Source organism: Paramormyrops kingsleyae, chromosome 22 (genome assembly GCF_048594095.1).
Source record: "Paramormyrops kingsleyae isolate MSU_618 chromosome 22, PKINGS_0.4, whole genome shotgun sequence".
In the NCBI taxonomy this organism is placed as follows: domain Eukaryota; kingdom Metazoa; phylum Chordata; class Actinopteri; order Osteoglossiformes; family Mormyridae; genus Paramormyrops; species Paramormyrops kingsleyae.
The window spans coordinates 17,187,028-17,199,920 of NC_132818.1; the positions used below are offsets into that span (position 1 = coordinate 17,187,028).

The following is a 12,893-nucleotide window of genomic DNA, read 5'->3' on the forward strand; positions in this document are numbered from 1 at the left end:
CTTCTACACCAGACGGGTACGTCTACTGTGATGCCGTCACCAAAAATACACAACATCTTAGGATATACAAAAAAAAAAGTAAATAAAATCCCACTTAATGGACAGAGTTGATCCCCAGCGGGACTTGATCACAACTGCACACAAGGCTAAGCCTTACAGCGGAGTCTCACAATGAGGCCATGATCTTATCTACTATGGGAACAGTGTTTATGGGATTCTGGAGCTCTACAGCCCGTCGTGTGGGAAAGGGGCCCCTCCTGGCACGGCCGAGACGGCCGTCGGCACTGGGCCGGCTGTTCAGAGGCTGCCATTGGTGGGAAGAACCCTGGGAGGCCAGGGATGCAGACCTGGGCCGAAGACGGCTGGCCATCCTTATCTCCACGGCGCCCATTAAACTTAAACGCCTTATTATTCTTCATTACGCAAACAAACCGAAAACAGATTAGGAGGTAACCCAGTGACCACAGAACACTCCGTGTGTGTGCGCGTGCGTGTGTGCGCTCTCCGCAGGCAGAGGCGCGCTCGTAAATCATCGGCGCTGAAGATCCGCGGGGGAGAGCGGCTCTGGCTCGCCATGAAGCGTGGCCTCCTTGCCAAACGCCCACCGGGTCCGTCACAGTGACCCTCCGCCATTATCGCGTTACAAAACCGCCGAAATCTCCTGTATATAAGACTAAAAAAAGCTGAGGGGGCCCAAATATAAACAGACTTTGACTGATCGCTTACGGAGCAGAGCGACTGTCATTAATTCACACAGAAGGTGGTTTTTCAAAAGAAAAAGAAAATGACAAGACTACTGTAAAAACGTTCTGAAATCAATCTTATCGGTACTGTTGTTATAAGTTCTGTTTTAGTGGACTAGGGATAAATCAAAAAGAAACAAAAATGAACACAGCTCAGATAATATAAAAACAAAAAATGTATTTATAAAAATGACATTCGCACCACAACTCAGACCTGGAAAATCAGTACAAAGATGATGATGATAGTGACAATGATGAGTTAAAATGGACTTTTCAGTGATCCAATCCCCAATTTTTAGTACCCCAATCCAATTAGATCCATTCAATATTAATAGCTGTTGATTCGTTGATTCAGTCCCGATCTGTTCGTTTAATAAATATTTCAATATTTGGCTACTTTGAGTTTCCAGTTTAAAGAATTTCCACATGCCCGACATCTCGATAGGTTGGAGTTTCAAGCCATGTCCCTAAGGCTTAGTGCAGCGTATGTCAGAACCTTATAATGTACGCAACTGACTTAAATTGGGCAAACATGGCAAATTAAATAAATCGAATTTTATATCGGGCTACGGATGCCTACATCGAACTGGATCAGCCCTGATTCAGATCTGTGATTTCGAAAATCACTGGCAATAATAATTGCAAATAACATCATTATTGTTTCAAACCATTTCCCCAGTAATAAAGTTTGCCAGCTTAAGTTGCAAACTTCACACCTTATCTCTGTCGCCGAGTGCAAATCGCAGAGAGAGATTCTGGTAGCGGTTTTCATCACTTCAAAGAGATGGAGCAGGCGGCTTGTGAAACCACAAAGGAGACTCTGACTACGGCGCAACAGCGCCTCCTACTGGGGCCCCACTTTACCTCATCAATGAGCTGCATATTAGCAGGCAGCACGTAGCCTAAAAAAGGAAGAGAAAAGCTCATCTTGGGCCCCCATAACATCTAAAATCTCTGCTGGCATGTTCCAGTCGCCCCCCTTGAATGATTCAGTTTCCACCATATTTATGGCAGGGATACTTACTGTGGACTCGGTCAGCCCCCCGACAGACACGGTCAGGCCCAGTAGGGTGTGGTACTGGTACCGGGGCAGCCGCAGCAGCTGGGTGATGTGTGGGAAGGCCTGGGATGGGGCGTTCCAGTTCAGAGACTCCGCCCCTTCGCTGTAATGGTGGGGGAGGGGGATGGAGGATACAGAAAGCAAAATTCACCAAGCGATACACGAACGAGCCTCGGTGCAGCAGAGGTGCTCCGCTATCAGCTCCCTGCTCCGAAAACCCAACCAGCGACACCCCAGATGATGAACCCTGAGCCGGCCCCAGTCACCGCATCCGCCACACGTGTGCGCTTCGCACGTAACGTTTCCCGCCGCGGCGGTCTGGACGCGCCCCCCCGGCGCTCACTGGGGCTCGCCACAAGCGGCCCGCGCCGGCTTCCTGCGCTTAGGTGTGGTTCGCACGCCCGCCCATGTCGCCCACGTCGCCCCAGGAGATGCTTATCAGCGTCGCAACTGAAGCGCTGCTTCTCACGCTGGATAAGCGACAGCCGTGACCACAAAGGGGCTGGGGGGTTAGGGTGACGCTCATGGAAACCAACATGCCGCAGGTTGATCTAGCACACTATAACGGCGCTTCCCGGCACTTGTGTGTGTGTGTGAGTGAGTGTGAGAGAGAGAGAGAGAGAGAGAGAGAGAGAGAGAGAGAGAGAGAGAGAGAGAGAGAGAGAGAGAGAGAGAGAGAGAGAGAGAGAGAGAGAGAGAGAGAGAGAACACGTACACGTGCAAGGAACAAGATCACACGCGGAGATCCCATTACACAAACGTGTCGGCTGTCCCATCAAACCGCTCAAAAAGCCTCTTCGCTTTATTTTCACGTTATGCTCTCAGTTTGCTTACAATTTACGCATTTATTTATGATTAACAGTGAAGGCCTTCAGGTAGACCTACGCGCAGAGACAGACGTTAAACTTGTCCGGACATGCAAGGAGGCACCTTGTCAGGTGCATATTCTCCTTAACGCAGCCTTAGGAAACCACCACAATATTTATAAATTCAGAGTGCTTATTAGTCCTTATAATGGGTTTAGTAAGATGTGGGACCTAATGCTCTCTTACACTAAGAAACATAGCTTCACTGCCAAACCCGATTAATACCCTTGGGTCATCATGTGTGTGCAGCACATCTGACAGAAGAAGATGCATTTACAACAAATGAGACTTTCCTTATAGTACTCGTACAGGTGGCTGACCCAGAATTTTTTTATCTTTTATTATTATATATTTTTTTAATTTTTATTTTGTTCCCTATTTTGATTTTTTTTTTCTTTGTATGACAATTGTTGTGGCTTCTTAGATTTGTCTTTGAAATACCAATAAACAGACTGTTTAAAAAATAAAAATGAGAGAGCCTTTAAAAAAAATAGTGGTTTAAAAAAAAAAAATAAAAAATCTGTTTTCGAAGAGGGGAAATGTCACACAGATGAAAGGAAGCATGATAAGAATCAGCATTAGTGAGCTGAAATGAAAACATCAGCACAACCCCCACCGACACTCACGCAGGAAAGATGGCGAGCAGCTCCTCCTGGTGGGGGATGTGCGGTACTGCAGGCTCGCGGCTGTGAAGGAGGCGCAGGAAGATGGTGCCGGCGTGGGCCCGGTAGCGGTCGATCTTCTCTGCTGCCTGCTGGGCCAGGCAGCACATCATGCGCTGGCAGCTTGGGCAGGAAGGGGGGGGGGGGGGGCAAGGGCTGGGTCAAGAGGCGGAGCCAAAGACTAGGAATGCCAGCCGTGTGGCATTTAAGGGCTTTGATTTACTGCTCTGTTTTGAGGGGGAGAAAATAAACCAGGTAATTAGCACGCAGATAATGGGCAAGATTAGGCCAAGAATCGTAAATGGAACTGAGAGACACACAGAGACAGGAAGCATTTTCAGGTCATGTACAGACTGTGAGCATCCGGTAGGCGCCGTAACCATGGAGACTCACAGATCAGGGGGGAGGAGTCCCGGGTCGGCGCGGACGACCAGGAACGTCACCTCCATCAGGCTGGTCATGGCTGCCTCTCGAACCCTGAGACGAGGGACAAGATAGACTGGAGGATGGGGTTGGGCAATGGAGGAATTACAGTAACCAATACACACAAATACACACCCCCACCCAGCACCAGCAAGCAGAGAGTCGGGAATCCCCCAGATGGGCTGGCAGTCCATCACGAGCAGGGCCGATTCGTACAGAGGGGCCAATCTTATCATTAGCCAATGATAGGTTTCGGATTGGTAAGTGACAGGGGAAGAAGCACTACAGGGGCCAATCAGCTTTCAGCTGTAGCCCCGCCCCTATATACACAACCAATCACAGGCCACGAAAATATCACGAGACAGACATGACCAACATGCAGCTATCTGTACTTCTGTTCTGAAACTGCTCTAAATTAGGGCTGAACAGAGATGATTTAGGTTTCGGTCCCATCGCTCCATCCAGGGTCACACCTGCACGTGTCACTTAGTGAGATAAGTGAGGTGATGACTACCCGGCAGCCACAAAACATCATCCCCGTGCCTGCTGACAGGGGGGGACTCAGCAAATAAATACCTGAATGTCGACACCCCAGCTAAGACGGGCCAACCCTACCCAAAATAAACACTCCCCCCACCCAATCCCCAGAGTCATTGTTTTCTGAGACAGGTATGTGGGCTACAGATTAGGGGCTGAGCTGCAATTTTGGGGTGGTTGGGTGTGTTTAGAAAGGTAAACTGAGAGGACAAACACGTCAGATCTGCATGATTTAAAGACCCTAAGGGCCTGAGAATAGCACCATGTGACCTGGGGGGGGGTCATTGGGCGGCGTCATTAACATTCATGAGCCAAACACTTCATTGGGTGATAAGATACAGGGGGAGCAGGACAAAGCCAACAGGACGGGCACTGCGAGGGGGGCCCTGTGTGTCGTTACTCACCAGGCCCCGACGTCGCCCCGGCTGTCGGTGGTGTAGTCGCTCATGCAGTCCAGCAGGGCGCAGTATACCTGCGGAATGTTGTCCGGGCACAGGAAAGAGTCTGGAGGTCCCTGGGCAGAGACCCCTGCTGTAGTGCACACCCTGGGGGGGGGGGGGGTATGAATGGTGTAATTGGTGGGAGACTTATGCGGGTATCTATTCCATACTGGCCAGACTGAGCTACGTATTTAGTGAAAGAATTTGTCCGAAAATTCTGAACTCCATTTACGCCCAGAACTATTAAGGGTAGAGGGTAGAGGCTGGAGCCCCCCCGAGACTTCCAGGTATATGCAAGTGTGGTGGGAGGCGGTTTGGATCTCAGCTCACTGTGCGATGGCTCTGGCTGCATCTCTCCGGGCTTCTGTGAAGGACAGATCCTTCTGGGTGATTCGAGATGTCGCCTCGAGGCCGGCTAGCACCTGAAACACAGACAGAGAGGAATATAGATACAGACAGGCAGACAGACAGGCAGGTATACAGATACAGACAGACAGACAGAGAGGTATACAGATACAGACAGACAGACAGACAGGCAGGTATACAGATACAGACAGACAGACAGGTATACAGATACAGACAGAGAGGTATACAGATACAGACAGACAGGTATACAGATACAGACAGACAGACAGGTATACAGACAGACAGACAGACAGACAGGTATACAGACAGACAGACAGGCAGGTATACAGATACAGACAGGCAGACAGGTATACAGATACAGACAGGCAGATATAGGCAGGCAGGCAGACAGAGGTATACAGATACAGACAGACAGATACAGACAGGCAGGCAGACAGATATACAGATACAGACAGACAGATACAGACAGACAAGCAGTCAATGGAATATGCAATGTGACATGATATTGTAAAGTAATTAACTGAACATCCGTGGAAAATTAAAAGCAAAAGAATTTATGCATTTACAGAAAAAAAGTACACAAAAAGACAATGATTGTAGCCAAATCCTTGGCATCTATTTTAAAAAGTGTCAGTCATATAGTGTCATATCATTAACATCGGTGAGAGTCTGACTGTGGGCGATACCTGCTGCAGTTTGGTCTGGATCATGAATCGGGGCAGGGAACCCAGAGCCAGAGCACAGCCACAGCGGGTCAGAACCTCCGGGCTCCTCAGGGCCGCGATGTACTGGCTGACCAGCGTTTCTGCACGGACAGAGACGATCAGGCACGGAGAGTGACGCGGCCATAAAGCAGGAGCCCAACCACCCGGGAGATGCCAGGAGGTCGGGTTTATCAGCACCAATGAGACGGGAGACACGCTGTAATCTTGAATGAAACGCCGAGGTCACGGGGTCGCCCTCACACACACACACTTTACTCCCTAAGGCCTTCTCTTCGGCGTGCCGAGTCACTTTGGGGGCGGCACCTCGTACCCCCTTTATGGACCCAAAGCCCTCACCCCCTGAAGGGCCTGCGCCTACCTTGCATATCTGGGTCGGCCGCTCCGGGCTGAATCTGGTAATACTCTTGAGACAATGCCCCCAGGGCAGAAACTGCAGACTCCTGCAGTGAGTGTCCAGGTGGGGGGGTGGGGAGAGAGAGACAGAGGACAGGGCAGAAGGTCAGAGGAGTACGAGACACAGCTGTGTAAGCATGCCAAACCACAGAGGCGCGGTGATGGACTGAGTGATTAGGTGGTTGATCAGGTTCTGATAGGTACCTTGATACCCTGCTTGGCGCCACTGGAGAAGAGGTGAAGGCTCTTCAGACTGTCATCGATCAGCCACTGCCACCCACCTGCACACACAGACCATGACGGGAAAGCGGATCCCGACCCGAGACCCCGCCGGTCCTACCCACTGACCTCCGCAAACGACGATTCATTTACAGCCGTTTTGAACTTTGAACTTCCCGTATTTTTTCGACACTTACTTATAATGGGATCCGTGTGGAATGGCATTCTGGAGAGAGACATCTTCTCGATCAACGTGCAGACTGGGCGAAAAAAACAGGACGTTAGACCCGGGACAGGGGAAATGAAATTATGTAATGAAATGACACTTTATCTGTACGAGTGCAAGTACATTAGAATGCTTCTTTGCACATTCCTCATCTTGCTCGCCTTTTTTGAGACACACAGATATACACACATATATACACACAAAGGAGAGAGCAAAGGTTGGGATCTGAACCGGCGACCTTCCGATCACAGGCATGAAGGCCTACCCCCCCTGGCCCACAGCCTCCCCCAGAAGGTGTTTGCCGTGTCAATGACAGGAAGTAGGCAGCAGAATGGCAGCCATGACATTAACCCTAATGACACGAAAAAAATTCACGGCTGCTGCAAATGACACCAGTCAGAGACCCAGAAGCCGAACAGGACTGAATCAGCTCAGTATCTATTAACAAACTAGGTCCATAAGATTATATGCTTAGTTATAAACAGTATACCCATGTTATTCTGTATTCCAGGGCTAGAATTATCCAGATAATAGTCCTCAAATTAACAGATTATTCCAAAGCAGCAAAGTCCAAAACTACAGACACCACACTGCGCTTTTATTTTGTATTACCATACTATGCTTTTATTTTGAAGGACAGTGACAAAGAGGAGGAAGCAGCACCACTCTGAAATGGGTGTGTTCAGCCTTACCTGCTGGTCTCATCAGCTCACCACCAAACCCCCTAAAAACAGTACAACAATAATAAATCAGAATTAATCTAAGCAACATCGTTAATATTATTATTAATATTAATAGAACAATACAACATTTCTCACTGCTTCAAATCTTCAAATTAATGTCCCATCCTCAAGTAAAGGGAAAGAATTCAAGCAAGCAAAGCCTCAAGCAAAACCTCAAGCAATGACAAGAATCCCCACGAGGGTGAGCGTTAAGCACCACAATCAGGTTCTGCAGAAACCAAGTCAAATGGGTCTACAGCCTTGGAAAAAGGAGGGCATACCTGTACTGCTGTCGATCAAAAAGCTGCGAGAGGAAACAGGAGGGTCACGGTCACACGAGTTCATGGATTCTGCAGACGCTTTTACGTGGCGGATAACGTCGAGGCAGTGGGTGTGTACCACAGCAACAGCTCGGATACGTCAAGACACAGATTCAACGTGGTGCATCACCTGCCAGTCTGTGCCAGTTTCAGCTGGCACTTTGACGGCTATAACAAAGGCAATTCTAGGATTTTTTTTTAAGGTGGGGGGGGCATGACAGAGGGCATAATTCATATAGAGGCAGCAACTGTGATGGCGGCTAGTGATGTTTTTAATCTGTGAGTGACAGGGGAAAAGGCACTCCAGGAGCCAATCAGCTTTCAGCTGAGGCCAGTCCCCCTGAGGCTCCACCCCTGTCTAACATCAGGGTGATGTCAGTCATACTGACCTTCTGGTGAATGCTCTTCAGGGCCTCCACCGAGTCAGCTGACAGGAAGTCCGTCACTGGCCTGCAAAACGCCAAGTAAAGACGTTTCTGGTGACTAATTACCCATATTTAATATGGTTCTAGTTTATGGAGGGGGGGATCCACGTTTACCTATCAGTTTGAGAGCTCAGCTTGTACAGGGCCTGGGTGATCTCAGCACATGCCAAAATGGCTCCATGTCGACCATGCGGGTCCAGGCCTGTTGCCATAGGCAACAGCTGAGGCAAAACTGAAAAGGCAAAAAAAAGTAACTGATATATATTCAATTAAAGAAGAAACTTCACCGAATGTTTTCTCAGCAACATTTCCATTTACGGCATTTAGCAGACGCTCTTCTCCAGACCAATGCTTTGTCGTCCATGACTGTTCTTCGATCTATAAGCTACCCCTAAAAATCAACAACTGTCATCAAGATCAAATTACCGCTAAGGACGTTTTATATGAAAAAAACTTTTAGGAAAAAGCAGTGCACAGGAAAATATTGTTAGTGAGATATTTATTTTTATACTTTTACTAATTATACTTATTTTTAATAGAGAGAGTAGACAGTAAGGGGGGTATTAGTCTCCTAGGTCCTCCTTGAAGAGGTGTGTCTTCAGATGACGCTTGAAGACAGGAAGGGACTCGGCAACCTGAGATTAACCAGCATCTAATGTAGTAGAAAGTTCCAGAAACACTAACTGCCTGTAAGTATCTTGACTAACCTGTGCTGGCCATGTAGTCTGGAGCTTGCGGCGTGAGGTTGCAGAGCGCTCTGGCGGCCAGCTCTCGGATCACCCTGAAATCAGCACGGCTTCCATCAGCCTTAGGCCTCAACCCCAAACCTCCCCCCATTAACATCAGCCAATCTCACCCGTCCCAGTGGTTGACCTTCATCGCTACCAGGTGGTCGATCATGGCCCTGGTGTATTCAGGGAAACTGGCGATGTAGACGCTGCAAGATTCAGAGCAGGAAGGTCGCAAGAAAGGAAATTAAGGAAACGGCTTCACAGACAAGCCGGCTACAGCTAGTCCTATTTAACTGGACCATCTTTTTCAGATTCAGATTCAGGAATGGGATGGCCTGGAATTGTCAAGGTCAAATCCGCAAGAAGACATGGCTGGCCAACCAAAACTACCATCATCCATGCAAACACACTCATGAGCCCCCGCTAGTGTCTGGGCCCATGAAAGCCTTCCTCTTTCTCGCGCCCAGTAGTGAACCCTGGTCAAGGTACAATATTGGATCCGAGGGCCTGAACTTGGAACAACGAGCTTCACAGAGGTGGGAGGCAAGGTGGAGAAGACCGGGTCGAATCCCAGCGGCACACAAAGACAGACAGACAGACACAGAAATCACACACACCCTCCCTAACCTGATGCTCTGGTAGCAGTTGTTGAGGTTGCCCACGGCGTGGTAATCTGCCGTCGTCAGGATGTCGATGCCGTGCGGAAACGTGCCCTGCGGTGACAGAGGTGGCTCCAGCTAGCGTGACAGTCCCACAGCTCGCCAACGAGGTCGTTTAATGAGAGCACACACCTCTTTCCCAGAAACCTAAGGCTTCGTCCCACACTGAGGAAGAGGAAGTCACATCAATCCCCCTGTGCGCTGTACAAACCTGTCTCCCGACGTTCTCCTGGAATGCGGCCTGTGACAGACAGAGACCATAAAAAGAGTCAGATACACAGAAAATGCAGTTAAAATTCAAGAAATAATAATAATAAAATAAAAAAATAAAAATAAACAGGCATGTTCGAGGACGCCCACCGAGGCAGCTCTCCGGCAGTTGACGTTCCTGTCGAACACGGCGGTGATGACCAGGGCACTGGGGACAGGGGACAGCACAGAGCAGGGTGATGTTAGAGGGGGACCTTCGCAAGCTGGAGATCTAATGGTCCATCAAATCAACCGCACAGCAGTATGGGAAATGACATTCAGGCGCAATCAACACGGCAGCAAAAAATGGAGGGTAAAAAAAACCTCTGGGTTTAGGTAGGATGTTCGTGCCTTATCTGAGTGGGAAAGTGCCTCCAGCCATTTTCCTTGGATCTCCTTGTCCTTGCTCGTCCTCAATCTGTCTCCACCCCCCCACCATCCCCCCCCCTCCACGCTGCAGCCACGGGACATCACCGCGTACTACTGCTGGCTCAGAGGAGCCCCAGACAAGTCCAGTCAGGGAGAGGGAGGGAGCAAGGCGTGACGGGACCCCGGAGGCGTGTGAAAGCGCCAGGTCGAGGTTCCCACCGACGCTCTGCTGACGGGGGGGGGGGGGGGTGTGAGACTGCCCCCGAGTCGCCCCTCCCTACTGTCACCGCCCTACAGATACGAGGCGAAGAGGGCACTGGCAGCCTCTGCTAGCCTCCCTGAACAACTCCCCCCCCCCCCCCACTCAGGCTTATCCAGAAACTTCAGAAAGAACAAACACAGGCATTAAAGCGGACCATTAAGAGATATTTGAAAACCTGGGCTGTCATTCAGTAACGAAAGTGATTAACGCACTCGCGGTCGGGGGGGGGCAGGGGGGGCGGGTGGGTCTCACTACCACGCCGTGTGAGTCAGAGCCCAAGGCTGGGAGGCCTTTTAGCCCTTTGGGCTCCGCAGTAGGCAGATAATGAGAGGAATTATGAGGATTTCAAAGAAGTCAAACAGCAAAGTGTGAAGACATCTCTCCTCAATAATAGCACAAATTGCAGATACAAATAAAGTAGAACCACTGAATAATTAATTTTTGTTATTATGATAGATTTATAGGCCATGTCACACACACACACACACACACACACACACACACACACACACACACACACACACACGTATATATATATACAGATTTCAACATGAACGAAACTGCCCCCCCCAACTCCCGCAGCCCCCCAGCAGACCCCATCGATACCCCCCACCCCCATGTCGACGGGCCGCTGTGGGAACCTGTGGGCGTGTCGAATGGGGAGCAAGACCGAGCATGACGCCCTGGCAAGACGCCGTGGAGATCTGTGCCGAAACCTGTCAGGAATCAACTTGGAGAACCTGAGGGGGTCTTTCCGGGGGGAGAAGGGGGTGGGGACAAGGACGAGAGCGACAGGAGCTACCTCAGGCGTGAGTGTGTTCCAGCACGTGAAGCCCCACGGGTACGAATGTGCCGTTAAACGCCCCCCCTCCCCCCCCGCCGCCGCTGCAGGAGACGAGAATCAGGCAGCAGGGAAGACGGACAGGTTTCGCATGCTGGAGGTCGTGGGTCACATGGAAAAACAAGGTCGCAAGCCAAGGGCATACCTGGGGGGGGGGACAAACATGGGAACCCAATGTCTCCCCCAAAAAAAAAGCTACCGAAACTGTCCAGATAGCCACAGGGCCACAGCTGAGTTCCCACGGAGAAGGAATTATCAAGTGCCGTCTATCTCATCCCTAGGGTTAAACTGGCCGGTAATTAACGAACCCGTCCCAGCTAATTAGTGTGCCGGAGCTTTCTCCCAAGCCGACTGTTAACGACCTCCAACAAGCTCTCTTCGGGACGGCCTGACTTAAACATGAACAGGGCTCCGTGGCACCTGGAGGACGAGAGAGGCACCACTCATTTATTGAGTGGGGGCTTTTATTGAGAATGTAAGGTCAGACTGTCCCTGAAGCAACTGGGGGAGCAGGCCTTCGCCCAGGGGTCCAACAGAGAAACTACTCGGCACGTCCGGGGATTTGAACCTGCGACCTTGTGATCACCGGCACAGCATCTTAACCCAGTGCGCCACACAGCGCCCAGGAACGAGAATAACAAAACCAATGAGAGGAACGAAGGCAAAAATCAGCAGTGTTGGTGTCAGAGTAGCAGGGGAAACCAAACACAGAATGGACATGTGGTCACGGTCGGGCTCAGACCGAGGGCGGGCAGAGGCATCAAGGCCGGGTTTGCGAATCGTGGAAGAGGGAAGAAAAGAGAGGAGATAAGAACTGGGAACAGAGAACTCAGCAAGTGTGCTGGTCACCCCAAAACCAACCACCCAGCCAAGAAGCATTTTTAAGTAGACAACATGATCTATACACCCTGTGACATACAGCTGGGGTAGGCGTGGTAGGGGGCGTGTCAGGGGGCGTGTCGGGGGCGTGGCCATACCTGGCGATGCTGGTGACGAAGGGCTGCAGCTCCTTGGGCTCGTAGGCCCTGGCGAAGGCCCAGCAGACATAGCAGGCCGCATCGCGCACGTTGGAGCCCACGCTGCAGGCGCCCCTCTTCTCGTCGTACGTCAGGGCCTTGGAGATGAGCGGCACCACTGCAACGGAGGGGCGGGGCGGGGGTCTTTATGAAAAATGGTCATGCATCCATCCATCCATCCATCCGCACCGATTTAGTGCTGGGTCACCGTGAGCCTGGAGTCCATCCGAGGATGCACAGGATACAGGGGAAACCCAGGACAGAATAGAACCCACACACTACAGGCAATTCGGAGAACCCTAACCTCCTGAGACCCAAGGAAAAAAGTGCCCTTCAACTTTAGGTTATTTGTCTTTGGAGGAAATAAGACATCTTACAATTTAGATTTTTTCAAATTTATTTTTAATTCCACAGCATGTCCTCTTTAGTGTACAACAGGAATAAATATGTTTCCCAACACCAGTGAAAAGATAGATGCAAAAATAAAATGTCCACTACAATGGACATAAACGAATGGGTGGGGTCTCAGGAGGATATACAGCTGGGATACGTATTTAGGGGGGATGCAGACGGAGACCAGTGTACCCGGAGGAAAGATGCAAACAGGTGTAGAACATGCAAACAGCACACTCAGGGCCT

General features: G+C 50.2%; 1 protein-coding gene across 1 annotated transcript in view; it reads right to left on the minus strand.

The window, feature by feature from the left end:
- The window catches only part of tbcd (tubulin folding cofactor D), a 29,154-nt gene that overhangs the window by 4,574 nt on the left and 11,687 nt on the right, over positions 1-12,893 (minus strand). Inside the window, exons 13-31 of the mRNA XM_023829214.2 lie at positions 12,216-12,372; positions 9,878-9,935; positions 9,729-9,758; positions 9,486-9,571; positions 8,984-9,064; positions 8,835-8,908; positions 8,242-8,359; positions 8,092-8,152; positions 7,664-7,686; positions 7,353-7,384; positions 6,632-6,694; positions 6,420-6,496; positions 6,181-6,262; positions 5,784-5,902; positions 5,062-5,153; positions 4,696-4,836; positions 3,725-3,808; positions 3,296-3,454; positions 1,768-1,906 (exon numbers count right to left, since the gene is read on the minus strand). Of these exons, the coding sequence (XP_023684982.2) occupies positions 1,768-1,906; positions 3,296-3,454; positions 3,725-3,808; positions 4,696-4,836; positions 5,062-5,153; positions 5,784-5,902; positions 6,181-6,262; positions 6,420-6,496; positions 6,632-6,694; positions 7,353-7,384; positions 7,664-7,686; positions 8,092-8,152; positions 8,242-8,359; positions 8,835-8,908; positions 8,984-9,064; positions 9,486-9,571; positions 9,729-9,758; positions 9,878-9,935; positions 12,216-12,372 (1,676 nt within the window). The remainder of the gene's footprint in view (positions 1-1,767; positions 1,907-3,295; positions 3,455-3,724; positions 3,809-4,695; positions 4,837-5,061; positions 5,154-5,783; positions 5,903-6,180; positions 6,263-6,419; positions 6,497-6,631; positions 6,695-7,352; positions 7,385-7,663; positions 7,687-8,091; positions 8,153-8,241; positions 8,360-8,834; positions 8,909-8,983; positions 9,065-9,485; positions 9,572-9,728; positions 9,759-9,877; positions 9,936-12,215; positions 12,373-12,893) is intronic.